We start from the raw sequence: 24907 nt of genomic DNA on the forward strand, positions 1-24907 counted from the left end.
TCTTCGCCACTAAACCCATAGACAACATTTTGTTGTGGTCTTGTCTATGACCCATAGTGACCTTATAAACAATAGGTCTAAGTTGCCCTCTATCTTGTTCCTTCATTGTGATAGTCACTGCATCAGTCAGTCCATTGTGTTGAGGGGCTCCTCTCTCTCTGACTCTACACCATTCACACCATGATGTCTTTTCCAGGGGCTGGCCAGTTCTGAAGTCATGCCCAAAGTACGTGAGACAAAATTTAATTGTCCTTGCTTCTACGCAACAGAGTGATTGCATTTCTTTCAAGGCAGACTTGTTTGTTCATAGGATATTCACTACTCTTCTCCAACCTTACAATACAAAGGCATTGATTCTTCTGTTGTCATCTTTAGTCACTGTCCAGCTTTCAGATGCATAAGAAGCAATTTAAAATACTGTGGCTGGAGACAGGCACACCGTAGTCTTTAAACTGATATCCTTGCTTTTTAGTACTTTGGAGAAGTCCTTGACAGCAGATTTTCCCCAAGACAATACCTCTTTTGACTGCTGCTACTATGGGTGTTGTTTGTGGATCCACGTAATATGGTATCACCAACAATTTCAATCTTTTCCCAAACTTTCTTGCCTGTTGGTCCAGTGGCGTGGGTTTTCCACCCTTGATAATGAGTTGTAACCCATATTGAAGATTATAGTCTTTGATCTTTTTTGTTTGTTTGTTTTTAACATTGTTTAGAGAGAAAAAATTGCCTCTCACACCTGACTTTTTGATACCCGCTATTACAGCCACTAAAGCATTATTTGTTCATATTTGTATTTGTATCTTCATGCATAAAATATCTGTGAAAAATTGGAGGAAAGGAGAGAAGCTGCAGAGAATGCAATGGTGACTGAGGATGATCGGACACTTAGTTTAGGGGCACCAACCTTCCACTTGGAGGAAAATCCACATATAACGTACTGTCGACGCTTGAACAACATAGAGTTGAACTACTCAGATGGCAGTGTTGCAGATACATGATGAAAACACCATGTGATGCTAATCCTTCCTGTGTGATCCGCAGATACTTATCACACTTAAGCTCACTACAGTAGCAACAGCAAAAAGAAAATCTGAATGTAATTGGTGAGCCCCCTCAGCTCAAACCTGTGTTGTTTACTGGTCAACTCTAATACTTCTAAATATTTTAATTAAATAAATGACATTACCGCAATAAAATGTAAATGCAGAGAAAGAGGTATAGGAATGTCTGAGAGGACATCCACCAAAATGGTACAGCAGCTGTCTTGGGCTGTCAACAACTTCGGTCAACATTTTTACTTCTTTACCTTTCTATATTGTTTGAAATATTATCATAAGTTTATATTATTTTCACAGCTGTAAATATTTTTACTAAAATTGCATAATATGGTGAAAATTATCAAGGCAATTGTTCATAAATTTTATTTAGAAGAATATTTGCAGAGACTTTTAAGTTCTATGTTCCCTCATCACATCCGCCCCTGCTCCTCACGTCCCTGTCCCAGCCCCAGCTCTGGAACCCCAGCCTGGCAGTCTCAGTTCCTCGATCATTTTCTTTCCCCAGCGTTGCTGATGGAGTGATCAAAAGTGTGCTATGGCAAACACTTCAAGCTCTTAACTTCTGTCATAAACATAATGTAAGTAATGTTTTTTAACATGTTTACTAATTTCTTTTCACAATGTTATTTTCTCCTAAATAGCTCAGGTGTCTCTTTGAAGAGCTAAAGGCAGAAAAGAAAGAACCAGAAGAACAAGATGAAAAGTTACAGAATCTGAGAAAAAGAAATACAGAATTCATGACTTTTTCAATGTCTTTAGGAATCAAGTTACTAATTCTTTGTGAACTAAAAGTTTGTGTTTACAATACTTCCTTTTGCCACAGCACTAATTCCTATGATTATCTTTAAAAGTAGTTTAAAATAAATTTCCAGGATATATTAGTGTAATATATCATAGTGCTTGGTTTTATTTTTGTTATTATGTCTGTTAATTCTTTTATTCTGTAACAGTCTCCTTTACATTTTTAATCCCTTGATGCCATTTAGGAGGGAGCTCTGTTGGCCTAATGGTAATAAGTTGCACTGCCAACCGTAAAGCATGAGTTTCGGATCCACTAGCTGCTTTGCTGGAGAAAAATGAGCATTCTCCTCTACAGATATTTAGTCATTAATTACCTTTTTGTTGTGTGCTGTCAAGTCGAAACTGACGCACAGCTGACCCTTCAGTGGATTTTCAGAGGCCAGAAATCTCGCAAGAGGCTCATCAGTAGTAATAACCACATATCATCTAGTTTTTCTAGTCTTCAGAACGCCAGTAGTGGAGTTTTTATTAGAATAATAAAACAGGCTGCTGCCTGAAAGGTTAGCATGTCAAACCCACCAGCCACTCTGTGTGGAAAAGACAAGGCAGTTTGTCCTGTTAAGATTTACAGCCTCAGAAACTTGATGGAACATCACAATGAGTCATAATTGACTTGATGGCAGATGACTATATTTGGAGTTCTGTTAACAAAGTGGTTACACAATTTGGCTTGTAACGAGAAGAATGGAAGTGTGAACCCACAAACAGCTCCATTGGAAAAAGAGGGGCAGTCTGCTTATGTAAATATTACCTTGGAAACTCAATAGGTCACTGTGAGTCAAAATTGGCTCAAATAGCGGTTGGCAGGTGCTATTAAACTTTGGGAATTTTATAATCAGTTAAAAATATTTTTGTTTGCTTTTTTAAAAATAAAATTATATTTAGAAAAGCATACAGTCTACATTTCCTCTGTGTACAACTCAGTGACAATGGTTACATTCTTGGCATTATGTCACCATTCCTATTGTCTCTACCTATTTTTTAAATATAAAAATTAACTTCGATTTTTCTGTCTTCTAACGTTTTCCTCGGTATGTCAGATTTACTGTTTGTAAGAACCCTGGTGGCATAGAACAGTTTGTTGAGCTGCTAACCAAAAAAAGGTTGGAGGTTCACATCCAGCAGCTACTCTCTGGCAGGAAGATAGGCAGTCCCCTTTGGTAAAGATTGTTAACCCCTGAAACCCTATATTGCGGTTGTTGTTAGATGCCATCAAGTTGACTACATCTCTTAGTGACTCCTTGAACTACAGATCTGAATCTTGTCCTGTTCTGTGCCATCCTCACCATCTCTGAGAAGCTCCCATCATTGCCACAGTCCCTGTAGCATCCTGTCAGTCCATCTTGTTGGAAGTGTGCCTCTCTTTCTCTGACCTTCCACTTTTCCCAGCATGATGTCCTTTTACAAAGATTGGTCTCTCCTGACAGCATACCCCTATAGTACGTGCGATGAAGTTTCAGCATTTGTGCCTCTAAGGAGCACCCAGGTTGGATCTCCTCCAAGACAGACTGTTCATTTGGCAATGTGACATCCAGTGCTCTTCAACACCACAACTCAAAGGCATTTCTTTTCATCCTTATTCATAGGAAGCAATTGAAAAGACCATGGCTTGGATCATGTGCAGCCTAATCTTTAAACTGACATCCTTGCTTTTTAGCACTTTGGAAAGGCCCTTGACAGCAGATTTTCCCAGTATACCACATCTCTTGATTTCTTTTTTAAATTTTTTTTATTTTATTGTGATTTTAACAAAAGTTTACAGAAAAGTTGGATTTTCATTCATTCATTGTTGCACATCTTCCTCCCCAGTTCACCTTCTTATTTTAAAATTGTTTAAAATTATTTAAAATTGTTGCACAAGTCTTGATTTCTTTACTGCAATTACCATTGGTTTTAATTGTGGATCCGAGTGAGATGAAATCAACAACTTCAATCTTTTGTCCTTCTGTCATTATATTGCCTGTCCAGTGGTAAGGATTTTTGTTTTCTTGACATTGAAATGTAAGCCATATTTATTTTCAAGTCTTCTTAACATCCTAACATTCTGCAAGCAAAGTTGAATCAGCTGCATAATGCATGTTGTTGGTGGATGAGTCTTCCTCCACTTCTTATACTGCATTCTTCTGCGTAAAGTCCAGAGTCTCAAATGATTTGTTCTGCATAATGATCGAATAGGTAAGGAGAAAGGTTACAAACCTGATACACATCTTTCCTGATTTTAAAGCCTGCAGTGTTCTCATGTTCTGTACCATAGCTTCTTGGTCTAGGTTTATGTTTTGCATGAGCACAATTAAGTGTTCTGGGATTCCTGCTCTTCTCAATGTTAGGCATAAATTGTTATGATCCACACAATAAAATGCCTTTGTATAATAAACAAAATACAGACACACATCTTCCTGGTATTCTCTTTATCTCCAAGATCCCTCTGACATCCACAATTATATCCAACATGCCATAGCTTCTTCTGAATCCAGCTCAAATTTCTGGCATTTTCCTATCAATGTGCTGTTTTAGTTGTTTGTTCAGAGAGTTATGATTCAAGGCTTAAATGTTATCTCAGAATAATAGATTCAGACTGTGTTTCTTCCCTTTCAGTGTGTCCAGTAGTCTGAATTCTATAAGAGTTTAAAATTCTGTTCCACATTTCCCCTCTTTTTTTTTTATCATTATCTCTCAGTTTACCTTAAGTGTTTGCACTTTATCCCTAAAATAATGAGACACTCTGCTGTGGACTACATTATAAGCTCAAGCTTAATACCAGTGACTAATTGATCTTTGTATCTCTTACAACTCCTATCATGGATCTTTTTATTATATGAAGTATTCATTAAATATTTATTGAATAACTAGATGAATGAGTTCATCTATCTATCAAGCTACCTACCTGGTCATGACTATTTCTGGTGGATCCAAACATAATTGTAGCTCTTTTCTGTGTTTTTAACAACTGTTTTATATCTTTTTGTAAATTTTTATTTTATATTGGTTTACTTACAAAGTTCATGTACATTGTGTTTCACACTATTCTTCATTCACATTGTATTTCATACAATCCCTCCCAAGCATTATGTTTTATAAAATTAATAACCATTGAATTATACCCACTTCTACTCTGTTTTTTTATGCCCCGCTGAATCTTTCCCATTTCCTTTACCCCCTCCCTCAACCCACCGATGTGGAACCCAGTGAATTTCACCCCAGCTCATCCTCACCCGTCTGCTCCCACCCCTGTCCCCCTTGGGTCCCCATACATGTTTCACTAGTTATCTTTCTATTTTTACAATAATGGTTTTATGCAGTATTTCTCTTTATGAGACTGTGATTTATATCTCAAGCTTTAAAATACAGATAATATCCAACTTGTTAACCACAATCTTTATTAAAAATTACTAACTTCTTAGAACTGCTCTCCTCCAAGATCAAAGTCACTCTGAACTCTGGTTCTCATTTTCTTCTACAATGGTCAGCCTTCATATACTTAATTTTTTAATGTTATTAATACTTTGGACATGTTGTAAGGAGAGACAGGTCCTTGGAGAGGGACATCATGCTTGGCAAGGTGGAGGGGCAGCACAGGAGGGGAAGACCCTCTATGAGGTGGATTGATTCAGTGACTGGGGTAATTGGGATGGGTGTGTCAGAGGCCATGCGATTGGCACAGGATAGAGCAGGGTTTAGGGCTGTTGTAGATAGGGTTGCTATGAGTCGCAAATGACTTGGCAGCACATAACAACAACAACAATACAAATGCAAAGGATAAAAATCTTAATTCTATAGGTGTTGTTACAATAAGGCATCTAAAACCTTTGTGCTCTCCTTATTTTTAAAGTAGCCCTCATGATATTTGTAAAGGATAGAAACGGCAGTCCGCCCCAGTAGTGGAACTGAAGGTCACAGTTTTCCACCTGTGGAGTCCACGAGTACCTTTTAGTCTCCAGGGTCACAATCCTAACCAAGATGATGAAGGTTAAAGCAAGCACAGGTGCTTTTCAAAGTATAGAAAAGGCCATGCTACTCAGAGTAGAGAGAATCCTGAGTAGCACACTAGTTGAAGCATTCAGCTGACAACCACAAGGTCAGTGGTTCAAATCTCCCAGCCTCTTCCCAGAAGGGGAAAACTGTAATAGTCAGCTTCCAAAAAGATTTAGACTCAGAGCTATATCAGGTAGTTCTATGAATTCTCACCAACTCAGTGGCCAAAGGTTTAGGAATTGTTTTGGTTTGGGAGACTTTTGAGAGTGTGTGGGTGGGATAGTTCCTCAAAGTGTAGTTGCATAGAGATCACTTAGGAACTTGGTAGAAATGCAGATTCTCAGCCCTACCCTAGATTTGAAACCGAATCCATGTTTTAATAAAATCTGGAGTGATTCATGTCCACGTTACATTTTCCAATACACTGGATTTAAGAAAACAAATGTAATATGTCCTCTTTCTTACCCTATAATTCCATTAAAATAAAGTAACCAAGGTGATCTTTTAGCAGCATTAAGAACTCATTGATTTTTACACATTTGATATATTAATCAGAGGAAAAATAACTTGCCCCAAAATTACAAAACTGAGCATTTCTTGAGCTGAAGGAACTGAAGAACAAATAAATTCAAGTTTCAAATTGCAATATTTAAGGATGCTATGGGCAGATTTCATGATCCAGGAAACATTAAAAGAAAACAGAGGAAGTACAGAGTCATTGTACCAAAAAGAACTGGCTGACACAGAATTTCATGAAACAGCATATGATCAAGAGGCAGTGGTGATGAAGGAGGACGTTCAAGCTTCTCTGAAGGAATTGGCAGAAAACAAGGCCCCAGTTATTGATAGCATACCAATTGGCATATTTCAAAAAACAGGTGCTACCCTGGACGCACTCACCAGGTTGTGCCAAGAAATCTGCCAGTACCTGGCCAACTGACTGGCAGAAATCTGTACTTATTCCTATTCTCCCAAGAAAGGTCATCTGACAGAGTGTGGAAATTATCAAACAATATCACTAATATTACACACAAGCAAAACCTTGCCAAAGATTATCCAAAAACAACTTGAAGATTGCATTGATATAGAACTACCAGAAATACAAGCTGGGTTTAGAAGAGGTCATGGCACCAGAGACATTGTCACCAATGTCAAATGGATCTTGGTAGAAAGCAGAGAGTACCAGAGGAATGTCTACCTGTGTTTCATTGATTATGCAAAGGCATTTGCCTGTGTGGGTCACAACAAATTTTGGCCAACCTTGAGAAGAATGGAAATCCCAGAACAATTGATTGTGCTTACGCAAAGCTGTACTTGGATCAGGAGGCAATTGTCAGATCAGAGTAAGAAAACACTGCATGATTCAAAATTAGGAAGGGAACGAATGTGTCAGGGATTCGTCCTGTCTCCATACCTTTTCAGTCTATATGCAGAACAGATCATATGGGAAGCTGGGCTTTAGGAGGTGGAACGTGGCATCAGGATTGTAGGAAGACTCATCAACAGCGTCTGTTATACAAATGATACAACCTTGCTTGCCAAAACTGAAAAGGACCTGAGGCATTTGCTGCAGAATGTCAAGGACTTCCATCTTCAATGTGGACTGAAGCTTAACATCAAGAAGATGAAGATTCTCACCACAGGGCTACTTGGCAGTATGATGATGGATGGAGAAGAGATTGAGTTTGTTAACAATTGCAGCTTGCTTGAATCCACAATCAACACTCTTGGCACCAGCAGTCAGGAAATCAAAAGACGAATTGCATTGACGAAGTCTGTTGTCAAGGACCTCTCCAAAGTGCTAAAGAGCAATGATGACAGTCTAGAGACTAAGGTATATCTAATCCAAGCCATGATCTTTGCAATTACTTGCTTTGCAGCAAAGAGCTGGACAGTGACTAAACAGGAATTGATGCCTTTGTGTTGTGGTGCTGGCAAAGAGTATTGAACTCTTTCATATTATGGACCACTAAGAGAACAAATAGGTCTTGGAGAGGGCAAAACCAAGTTTCTCCTTGGAGGCAAGGATTTTAAAGCTCCATCTCACATACTTTGGGCACATGACCAGTAGGGAGTAGTCCTTGGAGAAGGACATCATGCCCCGATGGGTAGAGGGACAGGGCAGGAGAGGAAGACCCTGAATGAGATGGATTGATACAGTAACTGGGACAATATGATTCAGTGTGTCGGAGTCACTGAGACTGGCTTAGAATAGGGCAGGCTTTTGAGCTGTTGTGCATAGGGTTGCTATGAGTCACAAGCAACTCGATGGCATATAACAACAACAACATAGTGATTTCTTGGACATGACCATCCGGTTTCATTACCCATTACTACTTTGGTGATATTACTATTTTAGTTGGAAGGGTGGCTTCAGTTCCCTCTCCCTGTATGAGTATTCCTCCTGATACTCACCAAAAACAGCCATCTCAGGTAATGGCAAACTATTGTTCAGTCAGGTTATGTTCAGAGAGATATCTGATGTGAGCCTTCAAGGAATGATTATTGAAGTTGCAGATTAGGTTTCAAATGCTATGGTTATCCTCTAAAAATTAGACTGGATGTAAGCTGCAGGAGCCCAGCTTGTCTAGTGCCCTTGTCCATTGTTTACTAAAAGTCATTTATGGAACAGAAACCATTAAAAGTTATTTATTGACAATGACCTGCACGATTCTTATTCTCTGGCAAAAGTAAGCAGTTTACAGAATATTGGCACTGAATGTGGTTTTGTCAGGGAGAAAGTGAGTGCCTTGAGTCCAAGTGTCTCGCATTGTCTCTGCTTCATTTCTTACTGCCTCAATGACTCTCATCTTCTTTTTACTTTATTCCGTATCCTATCCTTATTTATCATGGAGCTCTGGTGGTTTCTTGTTGTTGTTATGTGGTATCAAGTCCAGCATGACTCATGGCGACCCTATGGACAACAGACCTAAGCCCTGTTCTGTCCTGTGCCGTCCTTGTCATCTCTGATACACTTGCTCCCACTGCTGTGGTCCCTCTCTCCATCTCATGGTGGGTCTTCCTCTTTTTGGCTAACTCTCTATGTTTCCAAAGAATATCCTCTCCTAGCAACATGCCTCAAGTGTGAGACACAAATCTTTGCTTCCAAGAAGCGCTCTAGCTGAACTTTTTTTCAAGACACATCTGTTTGTGTTTTGGCAATCCATGAGAGATATTCAGTACTCTTTTCCAAAACTGCAGCTCAAAGGCTTCAGTCTTCTTTCATCCCTATTCATTGTCCATCTCTCAGATGCATAGCAAGTGATTGAAAAGACTGTGGACTGAATCAGGTGCACCTAAGTCTTTAAACTGACATCATTGCTCTTCAGTATCTTGTAGCGGTCCCTTTCAGTGAACTTTTCCAGTACGTTACATCTCTTGGTCTCCTGACTGCTGGTACCAAGGGTGTTAATTATTGTTCCAAGCAATATTAAATCATTAATAATTTCAATCTTTTTTCTCCATCGATCATGATGTTGCCTATTGGCCCAGTGGTTTTCTTGGTATTGAGATATAATATATATTGAAGACTATGTTCATCATCTGTAGCAAGCATTTCTTATACTCTAAACTTTCAGCAAGCAAAGTTATGTTATCTTTTTAACACAGGTTGTTGATGAGTCTTCCTTCAGCCTTGATGCTACATTTCTCTTCATAGAATCCGGCTTTATCAATTAATTGCTCAGCAAAAAGATTGAATAGGTATGGAGAAAGGATACATCCCTTCCTGACTTTAAGCCATGCAGTGTTCCCTTGTTCTGTTTGGACAACAACTTCTTGATCTAGGTAATGATTTCTCATGAGCCCAGTTAAGTGTTCTGGGATTCACATTCTTCTCAGTGTTAGCTATAGTTTGTTGTAATCCACACTGTCTTGTCAAATGCCTTTGCATAGTAAATAAAACACAAATAGACATTCTTCTGGTAATCTTGCTTCCAGCAAGGATTGATCTGGTATCTACAATGATATCGCTGGTGCCACAGCCTCTTCTAAACACAGCTTGAATTTCTGGCAGTTCCCTATCAGTATACTGTTCTAGCTGGTTTTTGGATGAGCTTCAGCAATATTTTGCCTGCATGTGCTATTGATGATATTGTTCTATAATTTCCACATTTTGGGGAGTCACCTTTCTTGGAAATAGGAACAAATATGGTTCTCTTTCAGTCAGCCAGCCAGACAGCTATCCTCCAAATTTCCTGGAATAGACAAAAAAGCACATCAAGGGCTGCACCAGTTAGTTGAAGCATGTCATTTTCTATACCATCAATTCCTGGAGTCTTGTGTTTCGTCAATACCTTCAGTGCAGCTTAAACTTTTTCCTTCATTACCACTGGCTCTAAATCATATGATACTTCTTTAAATTTCTCAGTGTCGACCAGTTCTTTTTAATACAGTAACTCTGTGTATTCCTTCCAACTTCTTTTGATGCTTCCTTGATCATTCTTGATTTTGTACCTAGTATTTCTTGGTATTGGAAAAAATAAACAACCAATGACTAGTGACTTAGTGGTAAGGAATTGCATGCACTGCAACACAAAGCTACGTGGTTTGAATGTACCAGGTGTTCCTTGGGAAAAAGATGGTAGTCTCCTCCTGTGCAATTTACTGCTTCTGAAAACCTACTAGAGGTTCAGCTATGGGTCAGTTATGACTTGATGATACACAACAACAACACCTATAATCTTTATTTATCAGTCGCTTCTTCCTATCTTATACAACTTCATTAATATATAATTATAAAGTACATTTGTCTAAGTGTTTAAATTAAACTTACAGGATTGTTCATTTCTTACCACAATCAGATTTTAGGGAATTTCTATCATTTCAAATCAGTAGCTTATATATAATTATACCAGTAAATGTTTCTGTTTCCTTGGAATGTATCAATACTTCATTGTCTTAGTATGTTTTGATTGGGAAAGTTTCTGTAAACTTTACATCCATTTGTATTAGCTTCAAAATACATTTAAGAAAATCTAGTAGACAGATAAAAGTGTAAGTATAGAAATTTTTAATTTGATACCAACTTATTTGAAGGCCATAACCTGCTTCTCATTAAATTACGGGTGATTTAATTGAGTCTAATTCAAAACCTTAGTCCAAGCTTCATGAATATGTTGCTTGAAATGTGGATGATATAAAAACTCTTTTCATATGTATTTAACAATGTGGGGATGTTGGGGGTTTTTGTTTTGTTTTTTTCAAATTAATATCCAAGGCCTCACTTAGGACTTGAGAGGCAGAATGCTAATGTGGTTTCTTTCCTAAGTGCTGCTTGTCCATATGACAAAACAATAATTTTGGAGTTGACAGTAATGGAGACTACATAGTATTAGATTTCTGTTACCAGTGCTATTTTATGTGACCTAAATTGAAAGTAGGGTTCATGTAACTCTTCTTCTTAGAAACAGAAGTTAATTCAAAATTGTCAAACTGACAGGGATCCTAAATGTGTGGACAGGAGCTTCCAGGTCTACCAGGAGCTGCCAGGAGCTGCCAGGTCTAGCTGCGAGTATAGAAGCAGTGTGAAAGAGACACAATACTGGAAAAGTCCTTTGAAAAGTACAGAGCTCAACCCTGGCCCTGGGTTGTTAAGAGCAGGATCATTTTTTTGCATCCTTTTGAGGTGAATAAACTAGAAAGGGACAGTGCTCACGAGGAGAGCCTGCATGCTTTCCGCTGTGGCCTGTCACCACCTGGAACAAACGTTTCTGGGGGATTCCATCAGCCCACACTGCCTCCATGTGCCTTTAAGCTCTCATGCCTGCCCTGGGAGGTCACGAGGCTGCAGCCTGCAGTAAAATGTGTGTGTTACTGTGGGGAGCTCTGGTGGCCTAGGAGCTGCAACTACAATCCCAGAGGCACACAGTTCGAATCCACCAGATGCTCTGCCGGGGAAAGAGGGACAATCTCCTCCTGTACCAGTCAGATCTGATTTGATGGTACACTCAATCAAATGATAAAATAAAATTTAAAAAAATGTGCGTGTTACATGTAAGAGAAGAGCAGAGCTTCCCTAAGGTAAGAATGCCCACTGGTGCCCGGTTCTCCTGAGCGGGATTCTGACAGCACTGTGAGGGTGTCTCTGGCACCTTATTGGGAAAGCTAAGGGATACTCCTCCCCTGGTGCTGCTCCTCTCCTGAGGCTGAGTGCTTTGTTCTCTGACACGTAGGATGACTAAACCCCAGCTCGCTCAAGACACTGGTTCCTGTCTATTGCACCATAATCATAATGAATAGTGTGCCGTTTCCCATTTGAAAGGGTTCTTAGTTGGATGATAAACCATAGGATAGCTCTAATTATGATTGCAGGGTTTTTCTGGCTTCTCAAACTTGTGCTACTAACCTGAATTGTAACTCTTGGACAGCAACAGTTCTTCACGGACATAATACTGAGTTTAAATAGAGTTTAACCTCTTAGAGTTTAAATGTGGCACAGTAAAAGCAGAAAACACATTTATATGACATTCTCATCTTTAAAAACAAGACACAACTTACCTATCCGATGGTTTTAGCAGTAGCATCTTTCCTAATAGAGCAACATACTGACATTTTTCCCCTTTGATGTGATTGGTGTAAAATTGCTATTTTTTCTTTAGAAAAATGAAGGAAACCCTTATGTGTAAACTTATCTCACTATTTAGCCATCATTTTAAAGTAGTAGTTCATGTTTACTAAATGCATCTTTTAGATAGCCCTAGAAATAATAACAAATTATCTTACAGTGTATCCACAGAGATGTAAAACCTGAAAACATTCTGATAACTAAGCAAGGAATAATCAAGATCTGTGACTTTGGGTTTGCACGCATTCTGAGTAAGTATCAACTCTTTACCTTGCCCAATTCAAATGGACTACGAAATGATAAGGTTTAAGTTTTTACTCTAGATAATTAATGCATACTAAATGTTACATTGTTACTCTTCAGAAAGAACAAAAAGATTCCCACTGTAATCTTTTAGTTGATACAGTAGTTTGCCCTTCAACTCCACTTCCATTAACTAGAATTTATTGGGCATCGCATTTATGTGCTTTGTCCTTTAGGAGGGGGAAGAATTTGAAAGTGCATCTCTTCTCTTTATGCACTTCTGTCTGAAGTAGATGAAAAAAAGAAGAATACAAGCTTATTGGCAATAAAGTACAAAAGCAAAGGAGCAGACAGTTCCCTGGAGAGAAATACTAATGTGGGCTAGAGTGTTTGGAAAACGTCATAGAGCTGATAAGCCTAGACAAGTAAACGGCAAATTAAAGACAGAGGATTCAGAGGCAGTACCAAGAACTCCAACCACCACAGGGGAGGAGGAACAGGCGGGAAAGGGAGAGAAATTATTTCTCCCTGAATCTAGAGCTTTATGGCAGGCAAACACACACACAAACAAACAAACATACCTCCGAGATAACACAGGTTCTGTTCCAGGACACTGCAGGAAAGCAAACATCACAATAAAGGGAGTCACAGGAATTTTTTTGTTTCCCAGTGCATATAGAACTTGTGTTTGTGCTCTATTGTAGTCTGTTAAATGTGCATTCGCATTATGCAAAACATTGAAACATAATATTAAGCAAACGGGGCACAGGGACACATAGCAAACACATGCTGTTGGTGCTGGCCGACTTGCTCCATACATGGTTGCCACAGACTTGGGTTTGTAACAAAAAAACATGGTCTCTGCAAAGGGCAATAAAGCAGAGGGCAATAAAACAGGGTGTGGTTGTCTTAGCAGTGTACACATTGCAAAAGGAGTGTGTACTTAATCAGTGTCCCAGTCTAACCCCAACACAGGTGACATGACACAGCATTTGGAAGCACTGGGCAGAAAACAGGAGCTGAGCAAGCTTCCTGAGGTTCTCGTTGTTTGTGGAATGAGAGGATGATGTGTAGAGAGAGCTGTTCCCTGTGCCATGTGGCTGAGAAGGAACATGGACAAGTCATAGAGCTCTGTGGGTAAAAAGTGGTACGTGCCTAGCATGCTATGTTAGGTGCCCATAAAAATGAAATTGAACAGGGCTTTCAGTGACATGAGACCAAGTGTAATACATGGCAAAGGGCCACAGAAGGAAAATTAAAACTTATCCATGTCTTATTTCCACTGTACAAGAAATACATGGAAAAATTACTGGAATAAAGATCACTTTAAGAGATAAGTAGATAATAGTTGTCTGATATTTGCTATTGATGTAATGTCATAATATTTTTTTTCCTGGAAATCTACTTTATACTAAAAAAGTAACTTATTTTGTCATTAAAACAGTCTATAAATATATGCCATTATAAACGTCAACAATATTTTAAAAGCATTTTTATATAATAGCTATCTCATAAATATTCCTTTGAGGGATTTTTTTCCCCCTTGGGCTGGTAAGTCTTCTTAAATGGACTATGCTTCTGAAAATATAAATCCATTAAAAGTTTCCATGAATGTGTATCCTTGCTTTCTTGCTGAGTTTTCCTATAGTAAGCACAGTTTTTCTTCTTTGAATGAGAACATTAGCATTGAGTTCAAAATTTGGACTTTGTTCTTAGAAATTTTCATTGCATGAACTCTTCCAAAGTCACTTGATTAAAAAAGAGAAGTCACTTAATGGTAAACCCCTGTGTCAGTTTCAAGAGCAGCATCCTTTACTGTGATGTTTGTTTTGAACGAGCTCTGGTGTAAGACAGGTACCCTGGGTACAATGGGTAAGTCCTTAGCTCCTACCTGAAAGCTTGACTGGTTTGAACCCACCTGGTGGCTCTGTGAATGAGCCCTGAGAGTCGTTATAGGAACAGAGCACCAGGTTTTTTCTCTCTGCGAGCAGCTGGTGAATTTGAGCTAGAGTCCCGTCTAGTAAAGATTGTTGTTACCGTCGTCGTATGCCAACTCAAAACTGACTCATAGCCAGAAGAGATTGCCCATCCTTCTCCTGTGGAGCGTCTGCTCGATTTGACTTGCATGCCTTTGGGTTGGCAATGCAATTTTTTAGCACTAAATCACCAGAGCTCCCGGTGGTAAAAATTACAGTCTAGGAAACCCTCTGAAGCAGTGCTATTCTATTACATGGAGGTTGCTATGAGTCGGAATGAACTCGGTAACAGCAGCAACAACAGTATAAGACTGCCACCTTGTTAGTGTTGACTGAACACTAAAAAAGATGTGAGTTCAAGCACTGTTCACAGTTGATTCTGTTATAAATACTGGTTTAGATTATTGATTGTGGTTTACAATAAGAAAAGCAAAAAGAGGTCACAAGTAAAGCCCTTGGCTCAAGAGATTTAATCACCAAAAAATTAAGCTCCTCTGTATGAGGAGCTCTGGTGACTTCATGGTAGGAGTTTTGCTGCCCACCCCAAGGTTCAAATCCACCAGCTGTTCTGCAGGAGAAAGATGGGCAGTCTCCTTCTTTACACTTTAGTTCCTTTAAAACCCCATGGGACAGTCAGCTGTGAGTCACTTCCAACTCAATGGTACATAACAACAAAATGTTGTGTAGATAAATGGATACTCAAATAAAATGGATACTTCATGATTTCAGGTCAAACTCACAGCTGAGCCTCCCTCGCGTTTCTGAGGTGGTAAATCTCACAGGAGGAGATTGCCCACGTTTCTTCCGAGGAGCAGCCAGTGAATTCGAACCAAAGGCCAGCCTTTGGGCTGGTGGTATAACGTGCTACAGACCACAGCACCAGAGTTCCTGAGACAAGGGAATGGCCAATATGAAAACAGCAGAGAGAGAATAAACCCTACTGGCAAATAATTTAAAAAATTTCAAAAGTTAGAGTTAATAGTGTAATACGAAAGAACTTATATGAATGTTATTTTAAAAATGCTACTAAGCCTTTGATAAGAATATTAGCAAGATGTTACAAAACAGTTCAGAGATGAAAAGACTAATAAATGTTCAATCATCTTCCTCCTAACCGATTTCAAAGACATACAAATTCAAATACCACTTATTACTCATCAAAGCTAGCAAAGATTTTTGAAACAGTGACTACCCTAAATTCACAAGTGTGTGACCGCACATTTGGGAACATATCCTTGGGAAAATAATTTGTTACAATAGATCAAAGCCTTTCTAGAAATCCACAACAGAAATATAAAACATGGAATTTTATAGTCAGATAGTTTTTGCGAAAGAACTTAATTGTTCAAAAATAAGGAAATGGCAAAAGAATATATCTAACTTGATTTCATACATATTTTTATTTTTGAGCAATTTCAATAACATGAAAATTCTCAGATTCAAAATATAGGGCTAACTGAAATATGAAATAAAATGTAATATACAGCCAGGTCCCAATTGTGCAGAAATGTGTGTGTGTGTGTGTGTGTGTGTGTGTGTGTGTGTGTGTGTAATCTTAATAAAAAACCTGAAAGGCAAGAAAACACACCGAAACAGTTGAATGGCTATTCTTTGAATAGCAAGTGACTTTTAAATTTTCCTCTTTACGCTTTTAAAAAATATTTTCTAGGTTTTTTGTAAAATAATTGATTACTTATCTAATCAATCAATCAATCAATCTAAAATGTATATACATCCCAAACATGATTCCAATCATAGGAACTCACTCTAAGGAGTAATACTGAATGCAGAAAAGGTCTGCATAATACAGGTTTTCAGTCTGGTGTTATTTATAATAACAAAGTTTTGGAAAAAAATGGGCAAGGTACAATCCTGGCACATCACTTGGTAGACTCTGTATAGCCATAACCCTCAAGTTTAGAAGCGTTTAAAGCATGGTTGCTCCAGGTCCCTCGCAGTCAACCTGGCTCATGGCAGCTCCATATGTGCAGCCGTAACTGCTCCAGAGGGTTTTCAAAGCTGTGACATTTCGGAAGCAGATCATTAGACCTGATCTGAGGGACCTCTGGGTGTCGAACTGACAACCTTTAGGTCAGTAATAACCATTTGTGCCCCCCAGAAACTCTAATAACATAGTAAATGTATGCAATTAAATGGGGGGAAAGGACCCACAATAATATATACTGAATGATAAAAGGTACTTAAAATTTTAATCTGTTTAGAATGATTGTATGAATCCAATAAAAAAAGTTGAGTACTAACCACCCCCCCCCAAAAAAAAAACCAAAACCAAATCCACATCTCAGAAACACATTTAAGCTGGTGGTTCTTTTAAAAAGAAGACCAGGGAAGGGAAAACAAAGAAAAGATTACAAATTTTCTTTAGATGGTGACCTTAGCTATTTTTTCTTTTTCATTGATCATATTTTTCTTAGCCTATATGATTTTTGTGGTTGAAAACAAAATGCCTATAAAAACCAAAACCAAACACCTTTCTTAACATGTGAGTAATAGGAATTATCAATTGAGAGTTCTTTTTTCTCATTCTCAGGTTTTCAAATTTCCTTTAATGGCATTTATTTTTATCACTGAAATGTACACCTTATTTTAAAAAGAGCAGTGAGTGACTGAAGGCTAGTCCCCCCTGCTCCTGTGAGAACTGTTCTCTCTTGGGGGCTGCGCTCCTGTTTTCTGAGCTGCCCTGGGGGGTCCTGGAGGCTCCCTGAAGTCTTTGCTGAGGAGAACGGCCCCTGAGCCACGTGTACAGCTGGCTGGTTTATCAACCATTCTTCTTCTGGTGCATCTTTGTAAAGCCCACCCAGAAACCCTGGCTCTTGCCAGTGAGAAGTCTCTTAGAACATCTTTTTACCCACCTGCCTTGAGCTATAACAGAATCAACGGGGCTCCTGCCTCCCCATGTGTCATGTAGGGTGTGGGATGGGCACCCCTCATGTGGGTGGTGAGTGCCTGGGCCCCCGGTGACCCCGGCCTGTGGCAGGTGGCAGGGCAGGGAGGCTGCACTCGGCCCTCTGTCACCAGCCTGCCACGCACTGCACATGACTCATTGCACTAGAGGCAAGTGGCGCCCTGTCTTCTTGATTCCTAAGTAGCAAATTTGATTAGAAAAATTAATTTAGTGCAGTCATCCAGCCCTCTGCTGCTTGCCAGATGAACTCAAACAATAGTTGGTCTAGACATGTAGTTACACTACAGGAATTTGCATTTTCCCACTAGATATTCAGGATTATATGATTTTTATCTAGTTAAGATGTCTTTGGAAGTTGTGTTAACTATCTCAGTAACTGCCGAGTGTTACTGCAAAGCCAAGGATCTGCTGCCTGCAGCCTGAAAACTGATCTCAGAGACAAGGGTGGAGTGGAACAGCAAGTTTTATTATTATAGGAGACAGAATGTGTGAGCCTCCCAAATCAGTCTCCTCATCTTGGGGATAGCTGGAGGCTTGCCTAAGGGAGGGACCCAGTTGGCAGAATGTAGGTAATGTTTACAAAATGTTCTCCAGTGCAGGTGGTCTGCTCAGTGGTCATATCCCTGACTGACTGACCTGCTCTTATGAATAAGGTTGTTGTTGTATTATTGTGTTGTTGTTGTTGTGTGCCATCAAATCAGAATTGATCCATAGCTGACCCTCTAGTGGGTTTTCAGAGGCAGTTAATCACATGGGAGGAGATTGTTCGTCCTTGAACTACAGAACAGGTGCTGGATTCAAATCATATGCCTTTGGGATTGCAGCATAGCTTCTTACCATTAGGTCGCCAGAGCTCCCAGGAGTCATGTCCCCAGACAAGCTGACCTGGTCCTATCAATATTCCACAGATTGGTGATGCTATCTATATGTCATGGTTGCAAATCTATCTCCTCATCTTGGAAACAGCCAGAGGCTTGGACAGCTGAGGGACACAGATGGTATCTTGAAAGGAATTTTTATAGAATTTTTTTCTGCCCGGTTTGGTCAGTCATCATCCCAGATGTGCTATCTACTTCTTTTACTATTCCAGAGGTAGATGGTACCATCCATATGTCGTGGGAAGCTTGACCTTATCCTGATCTGGGGAGGTACAGTGCTTACTATTACTACTGTTATTCAACTTTTGAAGAAAACAGGAAAAAGCAGCACACAGAAGTTTTAAGAGGAGCTTTGGCTCCTGGCTATAAATTGTGAAAGCAAAGAAGAATGGGCAAGGAAGGGAGTTCAGCCATAAATGGCTGCAGCCAACAGAGAAAGGGCAACAAAAGTAGTTTTAAGAGGAACCTGAAGGTATGCCCAAGTGGCCTAGTGGTTAAGGGACTGACTGACAACCCAAAGACACACAGTTCAAATCCACCATTTGCTCCACAGGAGAAAGATGGGCAGTCTCTTCCCATGCAATTTATACCATCTAAAAACCTGCCTAGAAGGTCAGCTGTGAATCAATTCTGACTCTATGGCAATGAATTGAGTTGAAAGGATGCTTTAGTTTGTTTAAAAAGGTAACATCATCTTACAGAACTAAGAGAAATTCCTTATGCTCTAAGGTATTATAAATGTTAGTTTCACATTATTACTATAAATGGTTAGGGAGCTCTGGTGGCCTAGTGGTAAGGAACTGCACTGCCAATCCAAAGGTATGTAGTTCAAATCCACCAAATGCTCCACAGGAAGAAGATGGACATTCTCCTTCCGTGAGATTTATTGCTTCTGAAAACCTGTGCAGGGTCAGCTACGGGTCGTTTCCTACTACATGGTACACAGTAACAAGAACATAAAAGGTTACTTCTTTATTAGTTTGCTATAATAGAAGAGGACCTCTTGGCATTACTTTTTGGGCATACAACAGTTCTTAATCCCATGGACTGACAAAAGTACAAATAGCTATGTCTTGGAGAGGGTGCAGCCAGAGTGGTCTTTGGAGGCTAAGATGATGAAGCTTCACCTGACATATTTTGGGCATGTTGCTAGGAGGGGCTATTCCTTGGAGAGGGAGAGCATGCTTGGAAAGGCTGAGGGTTGGTGAAGAGAGGAAGACCCTCTACAAGGTGGATTGACATGGTGACTGCCACAATGGGCTCTAGTGTTCCAGGAAGTTCAAGGATGGCACAGGATAGGATCGGGTTCAGATCTGTTGTTCATAGGGTCACTGTGAGTCATACGTGACTCGATGGCACTTAACTACAACAACAACAACCATGGCTCTTGAGCAACCCATAGCCAGCCTGTATGTCTGACCTGCTGTTGGCTTACATGTTGTGAGTGTGGCTTACCAGATCTGATGCATTTGCAGTTCCAGGAGATGCCTACACTGATTACGTTGCGACGAGATGGTACCGCGCTCCTGAGCTTCTCGTGGGAGACACTCAGTACGGTTCTTCAGTCGACGTGTGGGCTGTTGGCTGTGTGTTTGCAGAGCTCCTAACAGGCCAGCCACTCTGGCCTGGAAAATCAGATGTGGACCAGCTTTATCTGATAATCAGAACCTTAGGTATGAATCGCATTTTGTAGCTAATAGTATTCTGGTTTAATGCAAAACAAGAGCTTTCCTGCTTCTCCAGAGTGCTGCTCAGGATACTTGACTGGGTTGTAGCCAAAGCTCCATCCTTTTCTCAATATGCAGAATCATGACTCTTCTCAATGAGGAGCTTTCAGATGCCTTTTCAAATAAAATCCATTAACATGGAGTACACTGCAATTACTTTCTATGTTGCCTTAAGATAGGGTCATTTGTTAGCATTTGTTATTTGATATTTGTTAGCGTGGAGCTTAATTTAAGAGATATTTGATACAGTACAATTTCTATTCTCAGTAAAAGAGGGTTCCTTCCCCACCCACACCCCCTTTACAGCAGGAAAGAGTCAGTACACATTTCTGTAAAAGACCATATGACAAATATTTTAAGTTTTGCAGCCTTGCAGTCTCTGTTCCAAGTACTCAACTGTGCTGTTGGAATGCAAAAACAAACATAGATAATGAGTGTGGTTGTGCCCCAGTAAAACTTAATGGACTCTGAAATTTGCATTGTGCATAATTTGTACATGTAACAAAATATTATTATTATCATTATCATTATTCTGATTTACACACACACACACACACAACTTAGGTAAAAAGCATACTTGGGCCAGAGACCATGCAAGCATAGGCACTGAGCCAGACCTGGCCTTGGGGCCATTGTTTCACTGCCCTGCCCTAGAGGGTAGCAGCCCTGTTGTATTTCCTGATCAGGCAAGAGTGGCTGCCAGAGTCTAAACTAATGTTAGCACTTTTTTCTTCATTTGCTACTTAATAATTTAATGATTACTTTCATACTCATCTCTTTGAATATCAAGGAAACTTTCTTAAGGGTGTTCTGACACTTCTAATTATGCCTATTTTACAGATAAGAAAACTGAGGCTCAGAGAGCTTACATGAATGGCCTAAAGTCATGCAGCCCATTTACATAAAAAGTAAGAAGGAGACTTGTGGGGGGTCTCTTTCATGAGTTTTCATCATGTGTCAGCATCTGATCCAGTGTTGTCTTCCACCATCTGGTTATTATATATCGTAGAATAAGAACCAGCCTAAATCTGACCCTCCAGTGGGTTTTCAGAGGCAGTTTAATGACTTGAGAGGTCATCTCCCGTCTTTCTCCTATGGAGCAACTGGTGAATTTGAACCACATGCCTTTGGGATGACAGTGCAACTCCTTACTACTAGACCACCAGAACTCCCCTTCTATCTGGTAAGAGGAGAATAATATAATTCCAAAGGTTACTAATGGTTTATAGCCACAGCTTAGATATGAAGAAAGTGGTATCACTGCTCACAAGGTGAGCCCTCATTAGTCCCTCCCCAGTGACTGCAACAGCAAGTTTAAGCAGAACAGAGATACTGATGCTGTGGGATCAGGCTGGCCTTCTTTCTGTCCTGTTAGGGGTTACTCTGAGTCACACAGCACCTAACAGCTGCGGCCTCAACACTCTTGCCAATAGGACATCTGCTGCAGTGTGGTGCGTTCCCGTGGGACCTTCTGGAGGATTCTGCAGCCTGGAAGACAAGTGCAACAATGAATGACTGGAAACCCTAAGTCTCTGTAAACTTTCATTTAAATTAATAAAAAAAATTTAAAAAACCCAAACAAGGGCCAACTCTCACTGCACACTTCACCTTAAATGTTTATTGTTTGCTTGATATCCTAACTTGATTGTGGCAATTTATAATGCACCTTCGCTGACCTGAGTTTGCATCCTGGATCTATTACCAAAAAAACCTTGTGCATGTTATGCAGTCTCTCTGAGTCTCATTTTCCTCATCTGTTCAATGGAGATCCAAAATAGCACCTATGGTTGTAAAGTTATCATTTATTAAACAAGACCATTTTCGCACCTTACCTTTTGATGGTGGCGCCATTGAACAAGGGTGGCAGTGTGCACACCAAACCACAGGGGGTAAAAAGAGTTGTGTGGGCTTGTTGACTGTGTCTAAATAGGTGTGCTCTGGCGTGACCCAGAGAGCTCATATGGAAAGGGAATGCTCGGGCTCAGGACATCTTTCAGGCCCATATCCAGAAGTTAACCATTTAAACACCTCATTATCAGATTTATCATTAACTATGTGGTTTGCACTTTACAGGAAAACTAATCCCAAGACACCAATCCATTTTTAAAAGCAACCAGTTTTTCCACGGCGTCAGTATACCAGAACCAGAAGACATGGTAACTGCTCTACTTTGGATATTGTATTGTTGTGTTGCAACTTTCTTTCTTTATAGAGGTAGTTGTTTGTATTTTCATATTCATGTTTGGTTCTCTGTGATACACTAATACACATCAAAGAAGCTATATAACATTACACAGAAGCGAACCAGTGAAATGCTTCAAAATTTTACTTGGCCTATTTATTCAAAGATAAATTCATTGTTAAATTTGAAGGGAAGGCCTATTTAGTTCTTCATTACCTTTATCTTTTTGGTCAGAGCACTAGAATAACTTTCTCTTAAGAAATGATTGTTTCATAACTAATTCTTACGTTAGTTCTTTATTTATAAGAAGCTCTGGTGGCATAGTGGGTAAGGGGTTGCACTTGCCAACCCAAAGGCAGGCAGTTCAAATCCACCAGCTACTCAAAGAAAGAAAGACAGATAGTCTTCTCCCGAGTGATTTACAGTCTCTGAAAACCAACTGGAGAGTCAGCCCTGAGGAGGTTCTGACTCATGGCAACATGTTTAGGTTTGTGAGTTTTTGTTTGACAGGAGGATAGTTCTTTAAAAAACAAAAACAAACCAACATTTCTCACCTTTTAAAACAAAGCTCCACAACCACACAAGACCTGTATTTTAACAAAGGAGGTCATGCTACCAATGGTCCTCATTGTATTCATTCCTCATTGAATCCATGAGCATCTCTGTGCTTTGCTGTGGTTTTGCTTTATTTGGGGGTGTTGGTCACTACTGAGTTCTCTTATTCTCATTCCAGGAAGTAGACATTCATTTCCTGTCTGTGTTACATAACTTGGGCTCTGAGCTTTTAAAACACCTCTACCTAGAAAAATGCCTGTAGAAAGAAAGGGCTACAAGGAGCAGTGTGGCATGTGTGTTTGCATTCAAGCTGTGCTTGAGCTAAAGTAGTATGGGGTTGGAGAAAAGAAAAAATAGTATGAAGTAGATCATGATTTATGACACATATGAATCATCTGAGGCTCAGAAGAGCCTTTCTATCTCTGTAGAACTCTAGTGGCCTAGTAATAGGAAGTTGCACTGCAATCCCAAAGCAGATCGAATTTCCCAGCCTCAAAAAACTGATGGAGGGTCAGCTATGGCTCAGTTCTGACTCAGCGGTACACAACAACAACATCTCTCCATATTCTGTTCATTTTTAATCTGTTTTAAATTTATTAGAAATCTAATACTTTGATTTAGATAACATGGTGTTATCTTTTTGAACATTAAGATGCAAAGTTAAGCATCATTTGACAGCATATTAGTGTGTTTAAGAATAAAATACAATCTACATGTGCTCACTGTGCAGTTGAAGTAGGATGTTAAGATTTTTTTTGAAGCTCTCAACCACCACCACCCCTTTCTCTGTACTCTTCTGAATTGTGTGTTTATTAGCCTTTTGTTTTCTGGTAACACAGTGCAATAAGTGTGAAGCTACTAACTGAAAGGCCGGCAGGTCTGATCTCCCAGCCAGTCAGTCTCCTTGCATGAGGCTCCCAGCCTTGAACTCTGTGGAACAGCTCTGCTCTGTCTGCAGGCCTTCTGGGGCTCAGAGTTAATTTGATAGCAGTAGGTTTGGGGGTTTGGGGTTGGCTTTCTGCAGCTTCCACGTATCAGTAAAATATCATTTCATTAATGCTTAGCATAGATAAAAAACCTTCTAAGTTGATAAAAAAGCCCTATAAATTCATTTTTAAAACCCCCAAATTCATTGCCTTCTAATCAGAACCAACTCATAGCTGACCTCCCCCTTCCCCCCCTTACAGGTTTTAAAGCACATGGGTAGAGATTATGCATTTTTCTTCCACCAAGAAGCTGGTGGATTCAAACCATCTGCCTTTGGGTTAGCAACATAACTCCCTCCCCATTTCAGGCCACCAGAGCTCCCTTATAAAGAGTTAATGCACAGATATTATTATACTGTTTTAGGATTTCAGAGAGATACATCTAGACTCACATGTATGCAGCACCAATTGCAAGATACTTGAAATTTAGACAATTTCTATCTTTCAGACATTTATAATTTAATACAAAGTTTTGCATATAAATTATTTTTAAAAAAACTTTAAAGGAATTCATCTCCTAGGGGTCCTTTCTCTAAAGTTTTCTTATTACTTATGGCCAAAATACACATTATGTTGTTATGATGTAACATTGAATCTCTCTACTTTGTATTCCAGGAAACTCTTGAGGAAAAGTTCTTAGGTGCTCCTCTCATGGCTTTGAACTTCATGAAGGTACTTCAGAATTCTTTATAACCATTAACTTATTGCCAGTTGTAATAATTGAAGCCATTGGTTCCAGGAGTGGTGAATAATAAGGGAGATATTGTCATGGTAGGGTACAGTCATTGACAATGATAAGGAACTATAAGGTAATTAAAGAAACCTCAGTGGTTTAATCAGTAATTTCATAAATAAATAAGAATACTAAATAGCATTGTTATTGTCATTCCTGACCCATGGAGCCCAGACTGGAGGGAGTGGCCCTTCCATCCAGTGTGGATACTGAAAGGTCTCAGGAAGATGGGCTGAGACCATCTAACCAGGGCAGGGAGTTTGCTTTTAACAGTCATGTAAGCTGTTCCTGTTAGCTACGAT

The 24907-nt window shown here is 39.6% G+C and overlaps 1 protein-coding gene across 1 annotated transcript in view; it reads left to right on the forward strand.

Annotated features, from left to right (window-relative positions):
* The window catches only part of CDKL4 (cyclin-dependent kinase-like 4), a 53455-nt gene that overhangs the window by 19002 nt on the left and 9546 nt on the right, over positions 1-24907 (forward strand). Inside the window, exons 3-7 of the mRNA XM_006882335.1 lie at positions 1567-1639; positions 12560-12650; positions 19898-20095; positions 22223-22305; positions 24488-24544. Of these exons, the coding sequence (XP_006882397.1) occupies positions 1567-1639; positions 12560-12650; positions 19898-20095; positions 22223-22305; positions 24488-24544 (502 nt within the window). The remainder of the gene's footprint in view (positions 1-1566; positions 1640-12559; positions 12651-19897; positions 20096-22222; positions 22306-24487; positions 24545-24907) is intronic.

This window comes from Elephantulus edwardii, unplaced genomic scaffold, assembly GCF_000299155.1.
Source record: "Elephantulus edwardii isolate Elephantulus edwardi_28Jun2011 unplaced genomic scaffold, EleEdw1.0 scaffold00019, whole genome shotgun sequence".
In the NCBI taxonomy this organism is placed as follows: domain Eukaryota; kingdom Metazoa; phylum Chordata; class Mammalia; order Macroscelidea; family Macroscelididae; genus Elephantulus; species Elephantulus edwardii.